Below are 19,658 nucleotides of genomic sequence, written 5' to 3'. Positions count from 1 at the left end.
GCTACAGCAGTGACCTGTCCTTCGATCAACGCGTTGATCAGGCATATAAGTGGCTCGTCTTGTAGAGAGTATTAGAGCAGACTTGAGGTATTCACGTGAGGCTCGACATGACGAGAGACGTTCCAGAGCGGGTATTCTTTCAAAGAGAATCCAGAATCTACAAAAACATCAGCACCATAAGCCTGGCAATTCTTGCATATAGGACATCAAAATCCCCTTACCTTAACCAAAAAAAAAATCACATTTTCGCCTTCCATTCTCTCCCTGCCGAAGGCGAATACCCCCTTGTCTCCCTCCCGTGCACCCAGCTGATCCGCCTGAACGCCTCCGCCGCATCGCCCCACAGCTCTGCCCGCAGCAACGCATAAACGCCACTCCTCGCCTTCGGTGCTACCCTCTCCGCCCGCATCACGGCCTCCTCCAGCATGCGGTCCGGCGCTGCAACCACATCGACAATACCCTCTTCGCAAGCTTCCTTGCCCGTCCACTTGTGCCCCTCCAACAGCATCTTCCGTGCGGTTCGAGGCATCAGCTTAGCCTTCAACAGCGCTCCGATGCCATCGAAGTGCAGTCCCAGGTCGACAGGGGGCATGCACCAGAAACCGCGGTCTGCATTCATAATGCGATAATCGTGAGCCAAGGCGAGCGGGCAAGCACCGCCGAAAGTGTGGCCCGTCAGGAGGGCAATGGTAGGAACGCGAAGGTCGAGCAGCGTGGCGAGGAGCGGGTAGAAGCCGTCATTGTTGGCGGTGGGATTGCGTTTGACTTCTTCGAGGTCGAGGCCCGTGGACCAGAATTTTGCATCGGCGCCGCGGGTAATGATGGCACCTGAAGCATCCGGTGGGATGGCGGATTCGATAGCGCGGAGGGCGCGGATTATTTCCTGGGCAAAAGAGGCATTCAAGCGGTTCTCCGGTGGGCGGGACAGGGTCAGGATAAAGACGTTGGAAGGGCCGGGGTGGGATGTGATTATGAGGTCGCGGTAACTGCCCAGGTTGGACATGACGATCGCTCGCTCGGCGTTGATATGGAAACGGTTGGCGGTAGGCTCATCACTCTACTCCCTCCATATGCCGAGAGCTGGACGAACAAGGGGCTTCCAAGTTCGGGATGGCGCTGCGGTAAGAGCTTACGAGGCCGTAGAATCTTGTACTCATTTGACTCGTTTGGCGAGGGGCGGTGCGGCGTTACAGTGGAGCCAGAGCTCCACAAGGGACTGCAGAGGCACGGAGGCAAAGTCTAGCTGGGCGGAGAGCTCACTCGCAGTGCCGATCTGTGGAGACCCCACATCCGAGTGGATCGCCGAGGCAAAAGCACCGCGGGAGGCTTGCTTCGGGGCATTTCGGCTGGAGACTCTCCACACGTCCGCTGCGACACCACAATACTGCAAACCTGGGGATCGTGAGCGATACGTTCCTTGCCGCGACGGAGCCTGATGTCATCCAGATAGCCAGATACCAATTCGCGCTGATCACAGTATGGCAAGGCGCTAGCTTGAGATCGGCTGATGCGAGGGTGCCGTATGCAGAAGGTGGACAATTACTTTTTTCCTGGCAGAATGCTATCTGTCGTCATCTAGGGCAGGTGATGCGATTCAAAGGCTGAAGTGCTCCATGGGGCGTCCCAGTCAGCCTTTGGCTGGGCTGACCTCTCATCTGATCCCCGGACTCCCATCTCATTCGTCTCACAGGTAGGAGGCCTAAAAAGCGATCTTGTTTCCTACGTGTCCAGACCCCACAATGGCTGCGCTGATCCGCTTGGCCGCCGCACTATGCGGAGCAATGGATGGAGGGAGCTGGAGCGCTGGGTGCAGAGTTCCAAGTTGATTTCAAAGGCCGGGTCGCCGACATGGCGCCGTGCAGTACCCGAAGCGTGCGCTTAGGATTCCCTGGGTTGCGTCAGTGCAGCAAGCTCCATTATTCATGTCACGGCTTTCTAGAAGACCACGGCATACTAAGTCGGCCCGCGGCCAGAACCCCGCCATGACGTCCGTCGTTAGCTGCAGCCATGGCGGTTCGCATAGACGAGCCTCACGCGGCTTGGAATGCGTCGTTCAGGTAGTCGACGAAGAGATCCCGAACGCGGTTTTTCGAGAGATTGTGCTGACGGTTCAACGAAATGAACTGGCGGCGGATGCGCTGGAGCTGTGGCAACGAGACAACAGATGCGGGGAGGGCTACCGCGTTTTCAGCATCTGGAACCGTGACCTCGCCTCCCTCCTCGCCCGGATGATCCTTCTGCCAGGATACGATATGCGATACAATGTCAGAAGTGGTCTTGTCGAGCTCGTAGAGATAGTTCTGCTCAGTGGCGGGTTTCTGGCCAACTTGTGTCAACATGCTTGCAAGACGGGTGATGTCACGCGAGCGCCTACCAGGACTGTTGCGGCGTTTGGCCTAACCACTTTGGCCTTGCCGTCATTGCCAACCATGGCGTCCCAGATCTGTTCGAGAGGCGGCGTCTCGTCATCGTACACGACGGTGAACAGAGGGCTGTCCCAGCGCGTCATGCCATTGGGCTCCTCATATCTGAAGATCAGGTTCTCAAAGTCTTCCTCGACGTAGCCTCCGTCAGTGCTCGCATCCGCGAGCAGGCGCTTGTTGATCTCCCGGCATTTGTCGACTGAGGTCCCTACGTGCACCTCTAGGACTATCAGCAGCTGTGCGGGCGGGGGGAGGGGCGGGCTCACGACACAGCTGGGCGTCTGCATGGCCTTGGCCTCGCAGTAGAGCTGGTAGCGGAAGCCCTTGATGTAGTTCATGCCGTCAGCGATGACAATGTCGTCTCGGCCCAGCACGCGCTTGACGGCCGAACCCTCGGCAGCTCGGGCGTCCTTCTCTGCGCGGGCCGTGTGGTAGACATCGCGGTGCAGGCCGAGTGTCTGATCATTGATGTGGTGGATCTTCAGGCGCGCAATGCGTGCGTCCGTCGGAGCGAGCTGCGCAATCTTGTCGCGGAAAAAGTCGAGCAGCTGCAGGGCGCGGTGCGTCTTGCCGGCGGACGGGTATCCGGAGATCAGGACGAGCTGGCGGCATTGGGCAGAGTGAGCAGGGCGCGCAATTTGAGCAGCTGGGCAGCACTCACCGGCATCGCTGGCGGGTTCGGCGGCGTGCTGGCTTGGGCAGCGGGCAGCGGGCTTTCTGATGCTCGCGGCGGGCGTCGGCGGCGGAAATAGGGCTGTTTTGCCGAGACGGCGCACCACCGCTGCACTTTGGCAGATTCCGGGCGCTCTGCTCCTCTGGTGCCATGTGGGGTCTGCCGGGAAGGAATCTCCAGGGCGCGCCTCGGCGCCGCAGGCGATTGTGGTGCGACCAGCGAGGCAAGATCGCCCTCGCCCAAGCGCCCTCCCATGCTCCCATAAAGCGGCTGCTCACCCGCGCTCGATCGTCCGATGCCCTTCTGGAGACCAGCATCACTGTACAGCCTCGGCACCGCCGTCTCCAGATTCTCGACGCGCCATCCGATCCCAGACCGCCTGCATCCACCACCCTCGCGCGTCTCGCTTGCGGGCCCGCTTCCGTTCCCGATTCAGTAGCCCGGCCTTGCTCCGACCGCGTCCTCCGGCCCTGCATATCCTATAAGAAAAGTAGAGACTCCCGGCCGACCTCCAGCCCCGAGCCTGCTCCTCCGTCCTCCGCCGCTCGCACAACACACTCTTACAATGGACTCCGCCGGCGATAGACAACAGCGTCCTGCCTTCCCGGGCTTCGCCTCGCAAGTCAGCTCGGCCTCGCAGAGCTCCAGCAGCCTCTCGACTCTCGCAAGCCCGTCCGTCTTCGCTACCTCTCAACAGGCGCAGCACGCGGGTGTCCCCATGCCACCTTCGTCCCCCGTCCCGCAGGGCAACTACTTCGGCTCGCTACCGCCCGGAAACATGGCGGCAGCCCAGGCGGCACAGGCCCAGCGTGCCCCGCCGCAGGTCAGCAGAACGGCCAGCGTGGACTACCAGCCGAACCGCGACGGGGCTGGCAGAACAGCACAGGAGACGGCGGCGTACCTCAACGAGTACAGCCTGGTGGCCGAGGCGGCAAAACGCGCGCAGATGGCGGTGCTGATGCGGGACATGGAGGGCGTCGAGCTGTCATGATTGTGGTGTGAGGTGCTTCGACCCAAGCCTGCAATCCTCGCCGCGGACAGGGAGTTTTGGCGGAGATCACCGCCGCGGGCGACTCAGGGCCCGTGGTAGCCGTGGCTTGTTTCATGCATTCTCAGTTTTCGTGCATGGGTAGACGGCCGCACGCTCTTCTCCCTTTTCGTTTTCTTTTCCTTTTTCAGACGCTGCTCATGGTACACGTCGCAAGCGGAGGGTGGCCGGTCATAGACGGGCAGACGACTATACGCATCATCACGTCGCACCCTTGCGGTTTCGGAGTTGGCGTTGGCGCGTCAGGATTTACACGAACGGGCATTGTTTAGTTGGATACCACTCAAGTTGTCTCTTTACGAGCGACGCAGCTAGTTCTCGCCGGCCAGGCGGCCCCTGGTCTGAATGCTACATTTTGCGTGTCTCTGTTCCGTGAAGTCGTGCCCCGACCCCACATTTCCGGCAGCAAGTGTGCATTCTTCGCCGCTTGCGGCTCCTCGTGCCTTGCATGCTTGGCCAGGGAGCTTCGCAAAGCTTGTGCTTAGATTCGAAATGATGCTCGTCGCATTGATTTATTGTCATCGACAGGTGCGTGCGGCGACGGGCTAGGCAGACGTTTCGCGAGCGCAGCGCACGCGATTGGGGTCGGCAAGAAAACCGCGGCAAAGGGACGTTTCGACTTCTTGTGAACGCCTTGATGAACATCAGGGGATGGACCACGCCGCCACGCGGCCTCCCGACGCGCTCCCCGACACCTCATCAATGTTCCCCTACAGCCCCCTCTTGCAGCCGATGGCTAGCGCGAAGAATAGCAGAATATGGCGTAACTATACCTTAGCTCGTTCTTAGAGAAAAAGAAATACGTAGGTAGTTAAAGCTATAATCCGGACGAGAATATCGAATTAAAAATTATATATATATATCCGAATAATAGCTTTAACTACCCATGACATAAGCAAAAAAAAGATCCACGCTAGCCATCGGCTGCGCGAAGGAGCTGTAGACGTGTCTCTGCACTCCATCCGGCCATGACCCCGCGACCCCAACAATGCGCCCCCGCCGCCGCACCTCCAACATTCGCCTCGTCCTCTACCTCCTGATTCTCGTTCTGATCGTCGGCTATCTGGTCAATCGCCAGCGGGGCGCCACCAGCAATGACGTTACCGACGACTTGACCTACGAGGAGGACCTGGGCACCTACGCCCAGACGCCCGCCACCCGCGAGGGCGAAAAGGCTTTCGTCGTTGCCAGCCAGGAGAAGGATGACGTCGCCTGGCTGTACGACTACTTCCACGACTGGACCAAATACCGCTACGTCGTAGATAATCCCAAAGCGCAGCTGCGAGTGCCATTTAATAAGGGGAGGGAGTCGATGGTCTATCTTACGTACGTGCTGCGGACGACCGCGGGGCTTTGCGAAGTCAAAGGCTTCACCTGCTAACCCTCCCTTGCCTTTCGCAGCTTCATTATTGACAACTACGAGAACCTGCCTGACTATACGCTCTTCCTGCACCCGACGCGATACCAATGGCACAACGATGACCCCGATTATGACGGCCTGATGGTGCTGCGCAATTTCCAGCTGCCCAACCTGGAGCAGGAGGGCTACGTCAACCTGCGTTGCGCATGGCAGCTTGGCTGCCCGAACGAAATCAAGCCTTACGAGAAAGACCCACGCGAAAACCAACAACAAGGACACGCCGGGAACTCGTACTATCACGCGTTCAAGGAGATTTTTGGCGAGGAGCGTGAGGTCCCGCACGAGGTTGGCGTCAGCTGCTGCGCCCAATTTGCTCTCACGAGGGACAAGATTCGTGAGATCCCCAGAGAGGAATACGTGCGATTGAGAGAGTGGCTGGCGAAAACGCCTCTGCAAGACTCGATTAGTGGGCGCGTGATGGAATACTCGTGGCATAGTAAGTCTGGCCAAGTTCTTCTTTCTCAATCACAGGCAAGAATGCCTCAATACCTGATTGCTGGCACTACTGCGCTTCCGTTGTCCCACCACCGGGCGTTCGTGCGTTCGCGGGTACCATTCAGACGAAGCCGCCGTCGAATGCTGCTACAACCTTGCTTGCTGGGGCGCTGGTGCATTATATTACGCATTTCTTTGCGGTGCATCGTCCTGGGCAGCATTTTTTGGCTTCCGATTCGGGCAGCAGCTTCTAATACCCCGCAATCGGGGCGACTTTGCAGGTAGACTGCCGTACGCAAGGTTTCACTAACACGTCCATTTGCAGTCTTGTTCGGCAAAGAGCCCATCCATTGCCCGTCCGCGCAGGATTGCTACTGCAAAGTCTTTGGGCTGTGCGATCTGAAGTGCCCCGAGATCGGAATGTGCGAAGGGCGCTATATCCTCCCGCCTTTTTCGACCCTTCCAAACGGTTGGCCGTCCGTTGGCTGGGACTTAGGCCCCCGGGAAAGAATAGTGGATCCAGGTGTGCCGAGCTAAACCGATTTATATACTGGAGAATGGAGCGCAACGTACTACGAGTGTACGATCAAACGGGTCGCATTCATCACACACTGTGCCAATTGCGACCCATCTTGGGACTACGATCTCTGCAGGATGGCTCTCCTGCATGTACGCCGGCCCCTCATGTCTGCACCGAGAACGGGCAGCACGCTGCATCTGGCCTCTATCTTCTCAAAGCCACGTAACCGAAGCGCTGGTTGGCCACTTGGAGGACATGCCGTCTCGGCCCACGGGGTTACCCCAGTACTACCTGTTTGTAGCAGGAAAGGAATCGATCTGTACAGCAATAAGGCCCAGATCAAGGGCAAGCGCATGGCTCATGCTCGTTGATTCTTAAGCCTCATTATCGGGGCGTCGATGCAGCGAACCCCTCACTCACAGCCTCGTGAACCTTGACCCACCATGGACGAATACGTGTTTCGTTGAGTACCTCTTGATTGCGCGTGACATGAGACTCCCGCATGACGTTGCTCTTTCACTGTGACACCTTTCTGCTGTTTCAGTTGACTGGATCGCATTACACGTACTATATCTGGTTCTCAGCTTAGTGTCCCGCAACGCGATCGAAGTAAGCCATTGTGCGACGTAAGCAAGAGCCGCATCGACCCAGCAGGCCACGAGAGCCTTTAGCCCCACCTGAATCATGCCTAACACTCTCACAAGAAGCCGGTAAAACAGAAAAGCAAGACGCCCGATCCTACGTAGGCTGTAGCACACGGGTGGGGGCGTAAGACAACAAGGCTGATAAACTGGCCAATGAGAACATGGCGGTCCCCGCAGCAGAGCCTCATCATCCATTCCGTTTTCGCCGCCACATGCCATGCCTCTTCCTAGCCTGCTCTGCTCAGAGGCCATGTGGCCACCCACCCGCGATCGCTCTTCAGCCTCGACTTCCAGCCGCATTGTTTGCAAGGCAGAAGACTTTCCGCCACGAAATGGAATTGGCGCCTCCCAACGATCGTATTTGCGGGCTTTTCTAGGCACGCAGCCCCGCCGTAGCCCTGCGCTGCAAACGGTGCTAGTGCGGCTCTTATGCACGGGTCTACGCCCGGCACACCTTGCAGGTAAATGCTTGACCAAGACATTACTAGCTCCTGCAGCCACCCAGCCGTCTCAGTATTACAGTAACTCGTCATAACCCCTCATTCGCAAGGCTGGCGCCGGTCCGTGTAACTCAACCGGGAAGTAAGGAGGAGATCACATAGCCTTCCCTGAATCGCCTGTTCTCGCCGTGCCGGCAGAGCCTCACTCCATTCTTAACAACGGCAGTCCTAGGCGCTTTTACCCATCGCCGTCCACACAATGATTCCTGACAAAGTCTTCATTTATACCAAAAACACGCGTAGGAAATCTCACTCAACTTTGTCATTCTTTTCACCACTCTTTCAGTACAGCATCGAAACGACCGAAACCATTGCGGCACGCAAAGCGTGAAGTTTTCCTACTAGACTTGGGAGGCTATCTGATTTTCACGACTTTCCTACTTAAAAAGCAGTCGCCTTGCTTTGATATCCTTTTGGAGTACCTGGATCGGCAAATTCATGACGCTTAATCTCGATCGATTACCTTACGATGTTTTGTTCAATGTTGCAGGACGGCTTTCATACTCGGACGTTATCCATCTCACTTTAACCTGTAGACAACTCTACCAGTTGCGATGCGAGAGTACTCTGTGTAGACGGGTCGTAGAAGTAAGCAATCCTTCGGGGGAACATCCCCCTCCCAGTACACGCGGCCCTTCCCGTCAGACCGTGCTGACTTTGATCTACAGGATCACGCGCCCTTTACTCAAGAAGCGAAGTTTGCCGCCAAACAGAAGATAACCTATCGCGAAGCCCTGGAACGAATTTATTCCCGACGCGGCTCTTATGCTACAGCCACTCCCAGCTCTGCCTGCGTCGTGGACTACGCATCCTCCATCATCTACAGGCAAAATGTCCTATGCTACATGTCACATGGCGTCATCCGTGTTCGCTCGGTCTTCGACACGTCCGAGGATTTTAAGGTAGATACGGCACCGATGGTCAAGTGGCTGTCGACGAATCATTTCGGGGCGACGGACATCGAGCCAGAGGTCAGCTTGTTGCACTACAGCGACTGGGTGGTGTCGCTACATCTCGATTACAGCGAAACGGACCTATGCGCGGACTGGCGCGACGACGGACACTGGCTGATCTACGTCGAGTTGCGCAAATTCGACCCCATGACCGGCGCCGGTGTGAACCTCCTCAGACCTCCGGAGGGAGCCAGCAAGCTCTTCGTTAGAAACACGGCCAATTACTTGCTCTACGGCACTCATACCGGGCTGGGCACTCACGGACATCACGAGTGGAAGATACACAGCCTGTCGCTGTCCGACAACGCTCCACTGCCGCCCAACATTCCCGCGCTCCAACTGGATGAACTCGTTGGCTCAGACCTCGGATCTACTGTCGCCTTTGAGATCCATGACGACCACTTTTACGCCGTGTCCAACCAGACATCATTCGTCGTGGAGGAAGTGGATTGGACGTCCTTCTACCACTGCATTAGGTTTCCCTTGCATCGACCGGTGAAAGAGGAGGTACAGATTAACACGAGGGTCTATCGCAGGCAGCACGCTGAGGGCCCAATTAACGACTCCTGGACGGACTTGGGCTTGCAGGTCGACGAGAAGACGAACAAGCTGCAGATCGTCGAAGCGCGCCGCGAATGGCGCAACGGGGGCAGCAAGCAAGAACGCACGTTCTACACTCGCGAAGTCACATTCCCCTCCAGCCGTCCAGCTCGAAGGCGACAGACCGGTGAACAAGGGGCGGCGATGGTGGCGAACGGAGGCGACGACGGCATGCTGCAGTCAGCCTCACCGACTCCTTCAGCTGTGCCATCGGGTTCGCCCGACGACGCCACCAACACCGGCGTCGACGCGGAGCAGGGAGAAGCAGACGAGAACGTCGCGTCGGCCTCTGTGCAGGCACCGCTGCTGCCCGCAGACGACCTCCTCGTGCAGACGCTTGGTTCGGGAAACAACCCGCACTGGGCTCCTTCCGAAGAACGCCTGCCCCGCGCCTACCATCCGGAGCGCAAGCACGACGAGCAGCAGCTCGTCGGCGGGCTTCCCCCCTCGCAAGCCTTTATCCTCGCCCGCACCAAGCACCGCGCCTACAACCTCTCCTGCTCCGCCTTCCTCGACCTCGTCGAGGACGACAAATGCTGTCCGACGGCCGCCGCCGTCGGCGACCCGCCCTGCCTCCGCCTGCGCATCGGCGCGCGCAAAAGACAGCCTTTCCTGCCGCTCGAAGCCTGCGCTGGGATCGCCGACGGATGTAAAGGCAAGGCCAGAGCGGTGGCAGATGTGAACGTGAGCACACAGCTTCCTCCGTACGAGGACCGCTTCCTCTACCCTCCCGTCAGGCTGTGGCCGCCGCCGGGTGAGCCCAGCGGCAACGCCATCGGCGACGGCGACGGCGCCAGGCAGTACAACTGCGCGAGGAAGCTGCATGACATCCTGAACGCGCCGCTGACGCCGCCTCAGCCGACGCTTGTGTCGACGACGTCGAAGTCGTCGGTGACGGAGTTGTCGCTTGGCTCGAGCACGTATACGCTCCCGCCGGCGACGGAGATTGTGGCCGCGGCGGACGAGAGGAGTGTCGTGTTCCTGAGAAGACCCAAGTATGGCGGCAGCGAGCGCAGCGGACCGATCGTGCTGGTAAGCTTCGATCGCGGGATCGAGACGCAGGAGCTTGCGTATGATGTCGGCGTGAGGGCGGTGGACGAGGAGACGATAGTGGCGGCGACGAGGAAGGATAGCGGGGTTTCGATGGGAGACGCGTGTGAGTTTCTGGCCGATGCCCCGTCGATGGAGTCGATTGTGGGAGGGATGGGGTGTGGGAATCAAATGTTGTGGAAGAGGGATGAGTGCTGGGACAAGGACTGCGCGTGTGTGGGAACCATGGTGTGCGGAGCTGCTTGCTGACAGTGTGAGGATGGATGAGACTCTCAGAACGGGGAAACAAGGAATATGTTATCGTCTTTTTGGCCTTGCACCGCGGCGCGTTGAAACAGAATGGCTTATTATGCGTTGATATAGTTAGTTAGGATGGCAGCATCCTGCTTGTAGCGGGGATAAAAACGGGCCCTTTTGGTTTAGTCGACGAGCGTTACTCGCCATCTCCATCTTGCGGACCTCGTGCCAAATGATGTCCTTCCCGCAGGTTGTTGCCTCGGCGTAGTATGTCTGCCATAAGCAGAAGCAAGCGCTGTCACGTGAACGCAGCCAGCTGGGACCGATATGCAGTGGCCAGAATGGCAAACTTGCTTGGGGGAACAAACGGGCCGGAGCGGCGCGCCGCGTTTCGAACGGCCTGGGTATTTCATCAGTTCGATGCGTTCCTGGTACCTTTTGATCCGCGGAAGGTTTTTTTCGATGCGGGGAAACGACAATTTCGATAAAGTGACTCGTCACCAATGGAGAGGCTTGAGGGCTCAAGACATGTCACATAATGTTTTTGAGACCTCCGGCGTATCATTATTGGGCTGGGCTGCCCCTCCACACCGTTCATCCTTCACGGCGTGATTCTGAGAGCGGTCAAGACAGATCCGCCGTGTCCTTCACCGACCATTTGGCCCTTCGCGACTAACGAAGCGTTGCCTGGTAACCGCGCGGGTAGGGCAGCGAGCTAGCCGTGAAACGCCGTTGCACCATGTTTTGAGAAAAGTTGGTTTGCTGCAAATCTCGTTGAGCCAGACCCTGGCAGTGGGCAACTGATCAAATTAAGCTTAAGGCGGCCCACCGGTGCCTGGCGGTGACTTCATGGCCTCGCTTCAGCCAGCTCGGAAATTACCCGTGCGCAAAAGATCGATAGTTGCGGTGCTGCGCCCGGCCTCCGCGTGGCATCGTCTGCTGAGAATGCTGCTGATGATGCAGGTGAGGAGGAGGCGATTGCGGCAGTGAGCGGGTGGCAGTAACCCTCCGAGTGGCTGTGGTGGGGTGGGACGGCTGGGCGCAACTGCGTGACCGCGGATCAGCCCAGCACCCGCCCGTTTTGGCATGCCTTGATGCCTGGCCCAGTTGCCCTTAGTCGCTGACTGGCCAACAAGTCGCCAAAGCGCTCCGCCGCTGCGCCTCGGGCTTGAGAAATTAACTCTCCACTCCCGCCCGGCTGTCAGCTCTCTGTTCCTTCTCCGTTTCCTCAACTCTTCCATCGCAGCCGTCCCGCCGCGAGCATTCTCCGTCCACCCAACGCGCCCCGACACCCGAGACGCACCGTAGCGCTTTATTTTTGCTTGCCCGCAATTGACGGACCGACCGCCGCCAGCCGCGCCAGCGCCCCCTTACTCCGCTCCGTTGAAGCCTAGGCTCCGTCAGCGCTGTGCATAACGTCATCCGCACCCATCCGAGAGCTCGAGCTGCCCGCATCTCCGGCCAAGCCATTCTCCCCGCAACACCACCATCATGTCGTACCAGCAATATAGCGGCAATCCCTACGGCAATGACGGGTACGGCGACTCGAACCCGTACGGCGGCCAGTCCACCACCGGCGCCGGATATGGCGCCTCCAATCCCTATGGCGGCCAGGTTCGTATACCGCAGCCCACCAGGCCTCAAGAGTCGCGCCGTTGAGTGATGCAACGGCTTGTCGACACGCAGACGATTAATAGATCTGTCTAACTTCGCGCTTGCAACATGCACAGGCCCCACCGCCGCTGAGCCACGAATCGTCCACCTACTCGCAAGATCCCAATTACACGGAGATGGGCAACTTGAACGCCCCGCCCCAAGCTCCTTCGCGCGTCTTGGGCAATGACGAGTTCCTTACCCGCGTCGATGGCTGCAAGAAGCGCATTCGCCAGCTCACCGCCCAGATTGGCGAGATCACGACCGTCCACCAGCGCCTCCTCTCCGATACTGCCGAGACGAGTTCGCACTCCCAGCTTGAGCACTTGGCTACTCAAACCTCGCTCCTGAACTCTCAGATCAAAGACGAGATCAAGTTCCTCGAGACCGATGCTCTCCGCAGCGGCGGTAATGTCACCAAGGACAGCCAGGTCCGGAACCTCAAGAACAGCTTCAAGAGCGAGCTTCAGAGCTACCAGGAGATTGAGCAAAAGTACCGTGTCCGCTACAACGAACAGATCAGTCGCCAGATCAAAATCGTCAACCCCGAGGCTACCGATGCGGAAATTGAGCAAGCTCTGAGTGATGCGGATGGTCCCCAGCAAATTTTCGCAAGTGCTGTAAGTGACTATTTTGGTTGAAGTGATGCAAAGCCTGCAGCGACTAATTACCGTCACCTCAACAGCTTCAGACCAACCGCTCTGCACATGCCAACAGTGTCCTCGGCTCCGTTCGCGCCCGTCACAACGATCTCCAGCGCATTGAGAAGACGATGGTTGAACTTGCTGAGCTGTTCAACCAATTGAACGAGCAAGTCATCCTCCAGGAACCCCAAGTAGAACGGACCGAGCAGCAGACGGAGAACGTTCTCGAGCAAGGCAAGCAGGCGCATATCGAGCTTGACAAGGGTATCGAGCATATCAAGCGCCGCAACCGCCTGCGCCGCTGGACTCTGTTCGTCTTCATCCTGATCATTTGCATCATCGCACTCGTGCTCGGCCTGTACTTCGGTCTCAAGGCGAAAAACGACAACAACAACAATAACAACAACAGCAACAACAACGCATAAAAGAATGAATCGCGTACGCTTATACTAGACACTGCCCTTTGAAGGGCTGTACCTCCGAGGGCAGTCGATGGTTGCTCCAACATAAAAGTAGGATTTGGATCAGGATTCAATCACTGCAGCAAAGGCAATTGTTCAAAAGCCTGCACAGTTCAACAATATGACGAGACGTTTTTTGGAGGTAAAGGGGACAGATAATGGCCCAATAGGACGGGCCAGGGTACGTGGGGTGTAATAATTATTCCTTCCCTCTTTTTACGAACCGACGAAAAACCACCACGACATGAGGAGGAACTGGGATCGACGGGAAGATGGCTAAGGGTACGGGATGGTTTTGCGTGCTTGTGCATGAGACGGTGGATTGGAAGGATGGTGTTTCATGTGTCTCGTTTTTTGGTCGTCTGGTCGTGCTTCCACGCATCCACAGTTGGAAAGTGGCCCTGGAGAAGCACTGTGTTGGTGCATCGTTGGTTCATATCCTTCTGCTTATTGACGAATTCTCTATTAGTACATACTACTAATAATGCACGCTTCGCTATACATAATTGAGTTTGGTTTTCAGAGTTGCTGGAGGTCTTGTGTCATGTGGGCAGCTGTGAAGTTTTGTATAATGTCTTGTTCCTTACTCTGCTTGCACGACGATGTCCCGACTCCTTTTACTTCTATCGATTCGCCACTGATGCACCCATGTCACTTCCAACACCAATCATCCCTCCGAAGAAGAAATCATCTCGTCCCCTTTCCCACCCTCTCAGATCCTCACCCCGTAAACCCTCACACTCCCATCATCACTCCCCACCGCCAACTCCAACTCCCTTTCCTCCTTTCCCTCTTCCCCACCACCACCATCACCACCACCACCAACCGGCCTCCACGCCAACGCATTCACAACATCACTCGGCGCCACCGCCCTCTCCACCGGCCACATCCTGTCCGTGTCCTCCTCCCCTCGACCGTCACCCACAACGTCGCCGAAATCCGCCGCGAAGCGCCCGACCAGCACCTCGCCCTTTTCCGTCCCGAAAGCCAGCACGACGATTTCGTTGCGGGAGCCGTCGACGACGACGTCCGGGTGGAAGGCCACGGCCGTGACGGGGCCGGGCGAGGGGAGGGTCGTGAGGTGGGTTATGTTGATTGTTGTTGCGGGGGGTTTCTTCTCGTCGTTGTTGTCGTCGTTTGCGGGGGTAGGGGACGGGGTCGTCGTCGTCAGGCGCCAGAGCTTGACTTTGGAGTCGCGGCCCGCGGTGGCGAAGACGCGGGATGATGATGATGATGATGATGATGATGATGGGGACGGAGGTGCCCAGGAACCGCCGAGGAGCATGCGGGAGTGGGCTTTTTCCTGGGCGTGGAGGAGGGTGTAGCGCGGCTGCTGCTGGCGGCTCTGTTCCCCTCCTGATGCTGCTGCTGGTGGTGCTGCCGCCTCTCCGCGCCGCCCCCAGATGCCGAAGACGCGGTCGCGGCCGACGCTGAGGAGGTACTCGTCTCCGCCGCCGCTGCCGCCGGCAGACGATGACGGGGACGAAGAAGAAGGCCCGCTGAACGCCAGCCCCGTCACCGTCAGGTTGTGCAGCCGCATGCTCGGCACGCGCTCTCCGCCGCCGTCATTGTCGTCGAACGACACCTGCCTCCAGTCGCGCGTCTCGTACAGCCGGATCGCGGCGTGCTCGACCGACGTCGCGCGGCACGCCGTGGCGACGACGTCGCCGCCCGCGCTGGTCGCCGCCGCCGCCGCGCTGATCTCGTAGCCGTGCCCGTACAGCTTCTCGGCCTCGGGCCAGAGCAGGTGGCGCGAGAGGTGGTCTTCGGTGGGCGGGTGGGTGAGCGTCACGGCCTTGCGGGCTTCGGTCTCGCCGGCTGTGACGTCGTTGGCGGGGGCGGCGGTGGTGGTTGTCTCGTCGGCGGCGTCATCGGTTTCGATGGCTTTGTTGGAGAGGCCGAGGACGGGGATGTTGGCGGCGTCGGGGAGCTTGGCGACGCCGCTGCCCGCCGCGACTCCATCGGCGGTGTTGTTGATGCCGCAATGCTGCGACAGGAGCGAGGCGACGGCGGCGGGCTGGTCGAAGACGCGGAGCAGCTTCTCGTCGGCGCCCGAGACGAAGCGGAGCGGCGTGGACAGCGGGGCGAGGCAGTTGAGGTCGTAGCCGTGGATCTGCGGGCGCGAGAACTCGTGCCAGGAGGTGGTGGTTTGGCCATCGCCATCGTCGCGCTTCCACTGCGCGAACTGGCGCGTGGTCTGGTCGGCGCTCGTCGTCAGGAGGTAGGAGCCGTCGCGCGCCCACTTGACGTCGCGGACCGCGCGGACGTGGCCCGTCACGGCGACGCGCTGGGTCCAGCGATCATCATCTTCGGCATTCGCTCTTTCGGCATCATGGGAGGCGGCGGACGACGGGTCGTGATAGCCTCGCGTCCACAACCGCCATCCTCCCGTCCGCCCGAGCGAGACGACGGACCGCCCGTCCGGCGCCCACAGCCCGATCCAGAAGCCGCCGACGCTGCCCGTCGCCGTCGTTGCGCCCTTTTGCGCGCTGATCTCGCCCAGCCGCGTCACGCTGATCCAGACGCCCGACGTCGGGTCCGCCTCCCACACGGCGATGGAGTTGTCGGCGGACGTGGTGAGAAGCTGGAGTTTGCCGTTTCCTTCCTCTGCTTCCTGCATCCTCCACTGCGCCGAGTAGATCCAGTCCTCGTGCCCGACGAGCAGCGCTTCGAACGTGATCGAGTATGGCGACCCGTCCGCGTCGGCGATGCGGTGCGCCTTGTTGTGCAGGCTGCGGCCGAGCACGCTGCCGGCGAGCGCCGGGTCCACTTCTGCTTCTACGGCCGCCGTCGCGGCGGGTAGCTCCTCGCCGGCGTGGATGCGCCAGAGACGCGTGTACTTGTCCTGGCTGGCGGAGGCGAGGAGCAGGTCGGATGAGGACGGCTCGAGGGCGAAGCTTAGCGAGCGGATCCAGTCTTCGTGGCCTTTGAGGGTGGCGGCGAGGGCGAAGGTGGGGGAGGAGGCCTGTTGGACGTATATTTGGATGTTGTTCTTCGTGCCCGCGGCGGCGAGGATGAGCGTGGTGGGCGAGAGGCGAGACAGGGCGACGGAGAGGGGGAAGTAGGCGGTTTTGGGCTCCTGCTTGAGGTCGATGGTTTGAAGCAGCTCGGCGCCTGTGGAGCCGTCGTCCTTGTGCTCGAGCTTCCAGGTCCTGATAGTGGCATCGGCGGCACCGGACACGAAGATGTCTGAATCTGGGAGCACGGCGATGGTGTTGATGGATGCGGTGTGGGCTGTCAGCACCGCCTTCTCATGGAAGCCAGTCGGGGAGGACGCATCCGTAGCCCATATCCTGATGGTGTTGTCGGCAGCTCCGCTCAAGATTATGGTCTCTTTGGAAGTGGATGCATGGAAAAATTTGACGACGTTGACGTTCTTGGTGTGGCCCGAAAGTGCGGCATAGCTTCCGCGATATGTAGGGTCCTTTTTTGCATGTCAGAGGGAGATAGACGTACAAGAGAAAGATGAAGGAAACGAAAGAGAAAAATGAGTGGATCTGCTTGGGGAAGGCAGCATATTTTCACTATATGTGAAAGAACGGCAAATTGCACATAGTATGAAAGGCGATGACTGATGTAAGCAATGCGGCCACCACATGAAGGAACGACAGAGTACAGCCATCAAAGAAATACGACAACGCAAAAGGACATGGGAGAGTGATGGAGGACTGAAACATACCAAGGGATTCCACAGAGCAATATTGTTTCCAGCGCCATAAGCCAGCAAGCCGGAGCCGTGCTGGTCCCAGTCGGCAGCGTTGGGCTGTCTGTTGCCGCCCGCAGCAATGAAGTTTGTCGCCACCTGCACCATCTCGCCAAACGCGCCAGTCAATACCGATGTGGATGCCGGCAGCTGTCTTCCTGGTCCGGGCTCTAGTGGACTCGAGGAGCGATCATGTGAGCGAGCGAGTTGCTTGGGCGGAGATGATGGAAGTCAACACCACAGAATTCTTTGCGCAGCGTCGTCGCGCTAGCCGCTCGCGTAAATTTTCCCCGCGGGCGACGCTGCCTGATCCGCCACGACATCATCGCAACCATCGCCGACCAACAATCAGAAGCCTCCATTCGTCAAACCCAACGCCTTTGCACTCTTGCCTACCGCGCAATCCCACAACAGGAAGCCCGAAATTTGTTGCCGCTGCCGCACCGTCGGCCATCACCCCGCACCATGGCGACGAGCAATGACGGCGCCATCCCCATCACGGTTGAATTCACGTATGTACAGACCCATTTAAGCATCTGCAGTCGCTGACAAAGACTTAGCGGTGGCTTGGAGATGCTCTTCTCAAACCAGCGCAAGCACGACATCGCCCTGCCCGCCAAGGACGAAAATGGCGAGCCTGCAAACGTAGCATTCCTTGTCCAGTACCTCTGCAAGAACATCATGAGAGATCCCAGGAAGGACCTGTTTGTGCTTGATGACACTGTGTAAGTGGTAGCCATTTCTCTACAATCACCACGTATTGTGCTTGCTAATCAGCCAAAGGCGACCCGGTATCCTGGTTCTCATCAACGAGGCAGACTGGGAGCTCGAAGGTGAAGACAAGTACGAAGTGCAGAAGGGAGATAACATCCTGTTCGTATCCACACTGCATGGTGGATGAATTTTGGATGAGAAATAAAGGACAGCATATACCCTACTTTCAAGCCATCCCAAGGTTCAAATCGCCCTGCATCCGTGCCATTTTAACACCCTCGATGTGTAGAAGCTGGTTGATTAGTTGAGATCCTTCAACATGGGCACCCGATACCCTCGCAATGCTGCTTCTACACGGCCATGTCCATTTCCATATCCATGTCCATGTCCTCGTCGTCGTCAGCCTCGCTGGCCTCGTCACCACTGCCCGCCTCGGACAGCGAGAAGCCCGACATCTTGCTCAAACCATCCATCAAACCGCTCAAGTCTTCCTGTTTCTCTTGTTGCTTGTTTGCCTTGTTGGCCATTTCCTTCCCAACCTTGGCAGCAGCACGGGGATCCATCTTTCCCTCGAAGTAGCTCAAGTGCCGCTGCAGCTCCTTGAACTCGCGCCTCTTCGCGCTCTCGATGGCGCCAAGCTTCATCGTGTCGTCAACAGCGAAGTCGGAGCGCGGCGGGATCATGCCGTCCCCCAACTCCTCCAGTTGCGCGCGGAGCCCATCCGTGAGCTCGCGCTTCCGCTCGATCGCCGCGGCCGCGTCGCGCAGGCGCGCCTCCTCGCGCGACAGCAGGTCGACGTCGGCGACCGGCTGCCTGTTCCTGACCGCCTCGTTCGTCAGCGACCACGCGTGCCTGCCCGCGTTCTTGCGCGCGAGCCCGACGAGGCCGGGGCGTTGGCTGCTGGCAACGTCGACGCCGCCGTCGCGCTGAAGCTGCTGGTTCAACCGGTTCAACAGTGCCTGGCGGACGGTATGGCACACTTTCCTGATGGCGATGGTCTCGTAGTTCCGCCTGGCCTTTGCCGGCGCGTTCTTTGCTTTTTTGCTCTTCTTAGACTGCGGCTTGCTCGCTATGTTCGACGCTCGGCTGGTGACGAGGGCTTTGATGAGGAGTCCGGCGGTCTTGCTGTCGCCGCGCTGGATGGCGGCGTGCATGTTAGCTTGGATGTGTTCACAGACGCGTCCGGGGTTGTTTTGCGGCATCTTCTGGGGCTGAGGGCCGCTGGTTTCCGCGTGGCCGGGCTGCGCATGGTCGGGATTGGCATTGGTGATGAGCTGGCCGAAGGGTTGCTGGGCGCCGTTGCTGGCAGGACCGGGCGTGGGCTGTTGTTGTGGCTGACCCAAGGCACCTCCGCCGAAAACCCTACCCGACATCTCGACGTCGCCGTCGGTCAAGGTGCTTCCGGGGTTGGGGCCGTTCTGTCCGTGCGGAGTGGCGGCGGGGTGCGACATGGCCGGCTGCTGGATTTCGGCCGCGACAAGTTCGTCCGTCGGGTCGGGGTTGATACCGAGGGTACTTCCTTGAGAGAGAGCCATGGAGCTGGCGGCGGGTGGATCGAAATCCATGGCGTTGCAGAGTGCAGCGTCAGTGTGCGGCGCAAAGTTGGTGTTGTCCGGTGCGGTGTAAAGGGTAGGTGCCCTGGACGCAGCAGAGGCCTTATGTAGGAGCAGACAGCGCCAAGAGCTGCCAATCGGACAGGTGAATGGAGTAGAAGACAGTGAGTCTGCTTGTATGAGTTCCCTGATCGTCTGGGGGTTGGCAGAGCCACAACCACTTACTGGCTTATCGCTCTTTGGACGCTGGAGTTGAAGCCAACATCCAGATGTAGAAGCAGTTTTTCGTACCTTCGGTCATTTACATGTGAAGTAATTAGTCGGACATGGACGAGGTATAAGGGTGCATCTTAGTATCTCAACAAATCCACGAAAGTACATTGCGTCCACTTCCCGAGCTTGGATTGCGCCTTACCTTAGCATCTGT

The 19,658-nt window shown here is 58.7% G+C and overlaps 8 protein-coding genes across 8 annotated transcripts; 4 read left to right on the top strand and 4 right to left on the bottom strand.

The window, feature by feature from the left end:
- Positions 1-238: 238 nt before the first annotated feature.
- SLS55_010570 (uncharacterized protein) lies at positions 239-1,003 on the bottom strand (the record flags this gene model as incomplete). The annotated part of the gene is made up of 1 exon (XM_066781951.1): positions 239-1,003. One exon carries the CDS (start codon positions 1,001-1,003, stop codon positions 239-241), a length of 765 nt encoding a protein of 254 aa, XP_066627763.1.
- A 1,027-nt stretch (positions 1,004-2,030) lies between these two features.
- On the bottom strand, positions 2,031-3,090 carry KTI12 (kti12, chromatin associated; the record flags this gene model as incomplete). Its single annotated transcript, XM_066781950.1, has 4 exons — positions 2,031-2,318; positions 2,375-2,641; positions 2,690-3,025; positions 3,085-3,090. 4 exons carry the CDS (start codon positions 3,088-3,090, stop codon positions 2,031-2,033), a joined length of 897 nt encoding a protein of 298 aa, XP_066627762.1.
- A 571-nt stretch (positions 3,091-3,661) lies between these two features.
- On the top strand, positions 3,662-4,087 carry SLS55_010568 (uncharacterized protein; the record flags this gene model as incomplete). Its single annotated transcript, XM_066781949.1, has 1 exon — positions 3,662-4,087. The coding sequence occupies one exon, from the start codon at positions 3,662-3,664 to the stop codon at positions 4,085-4,087; it is 426 nt and encodes a 141-aa protein (XP_066627761.1).
- A 1,045-nt stretch (positions 4,088-5,132) lies between these two features.
- Positions 5,133-10,515, top strand: SLS55_010567 (uncharacterized protein; the record flags this gene model as incomplete). The annotated part of the gene is made up of 3 exons (XM_066781948.1): positions 5,133-5,470; positions 5,546-6,000; positions 8,438-10,515. 3 exons carry the CDS (start codon positions 5,133-5,135, stop codon positions 10,513-10,515), a joined length of 2,871 nt encoding a protein of 956 aa, XP_066627760.1.
- Positions 10,516-11,994: 1,479 nt separating this feature from the next.
- On the top strand, positions 11,995-13,225 carry SLS55_010566 (uncharacterized protein; the record flags this gene model as incomplete). The annotated part of the gene is made up of 3 exons (XM_066781947.1): positions 11,995-12,117; positions 12,234-12,776; positions 12,842-13,225. 3 exons carry the CDS (start codon positions 11,995-11,997, stop codon positions 13,223-13,225), a joined length of 1,050 nt encoding a protein of 349 aa, XP_066627759.1.
- A 748-nt stretch (positions 13,226-13,973) lies between these two features.
- ELP2 (Elongator subunit elp2) lies at positions 13,974-17,072 on the bottom strand (the record flags this gene model as incomplete). Its single annotated transcript, XM_066781946.1, has 2 exons — positions 13,974-16,685; positions 16,941-17,072. 2 exons carry the CDS (start codon positions 17,070-17,072, stop codon positions 13,974-13,976), a joined length of 2,844 nt encoding a protein of 947 aa, XP_066627758.1.
- Positions 17,073-17,429: 357 nt separating this feature from the next.
- Positions 17,430-17,865, top strand: URM1 (Ubiquitin-related modifier 1; the record flags this gene model as incomplete). Its single annotated transcript, XM_066781945.1, has 3 exons — positions 17,430-17,476; positions 17,525-17,689; positions 17,748-17,865. 3 exons carry the CDS (start codon positions 17,430-17,432, stop codon positions 17,863-17,865), a joined length of 330 nt encoding a protein of 109 aa, XP_066627757.1.
- Positions 17,866-18,028: 163 nt separating this feature from the next.
- On the bottom strand, positions 18,029-19,243 carry SLS55_010563 (uncharacterized protein; the record flags this gene model as incomplete). The annotated part of the gene is made up of 1 exon (XM_066781944.1): positions 18,029-19,243. The coding sequence occupies one exon, from the start codon at positions 19,241-19,243 to the stop codon at positions 18,029-18,031; it is 1,215 nt and encodes a 404-aa protein (XP_066627756.1).
- Between the last annotated feature and the right edge of the window lie 415 nt (positions 19,244-19,658).

Source organism: Diplodia seriata (genome assembly GCF_021436955.1).
Source record: "Diplodia seriata strain FDS-637 chromosome Unknown scaffold_13, whole genome shotgun sequence".
Lineage (NCBI taxonomy): Eukaryota > Fungi > Ascomycota > Dothideomycetes > Botryosphaeriales > Botryosphaeriaceae > Diplodia > Diplodia seriata.
Note: the sequence above shows the minus strand (reverse complement) of the source record. Positions and strands in the feature narration are given on the sequence as shown.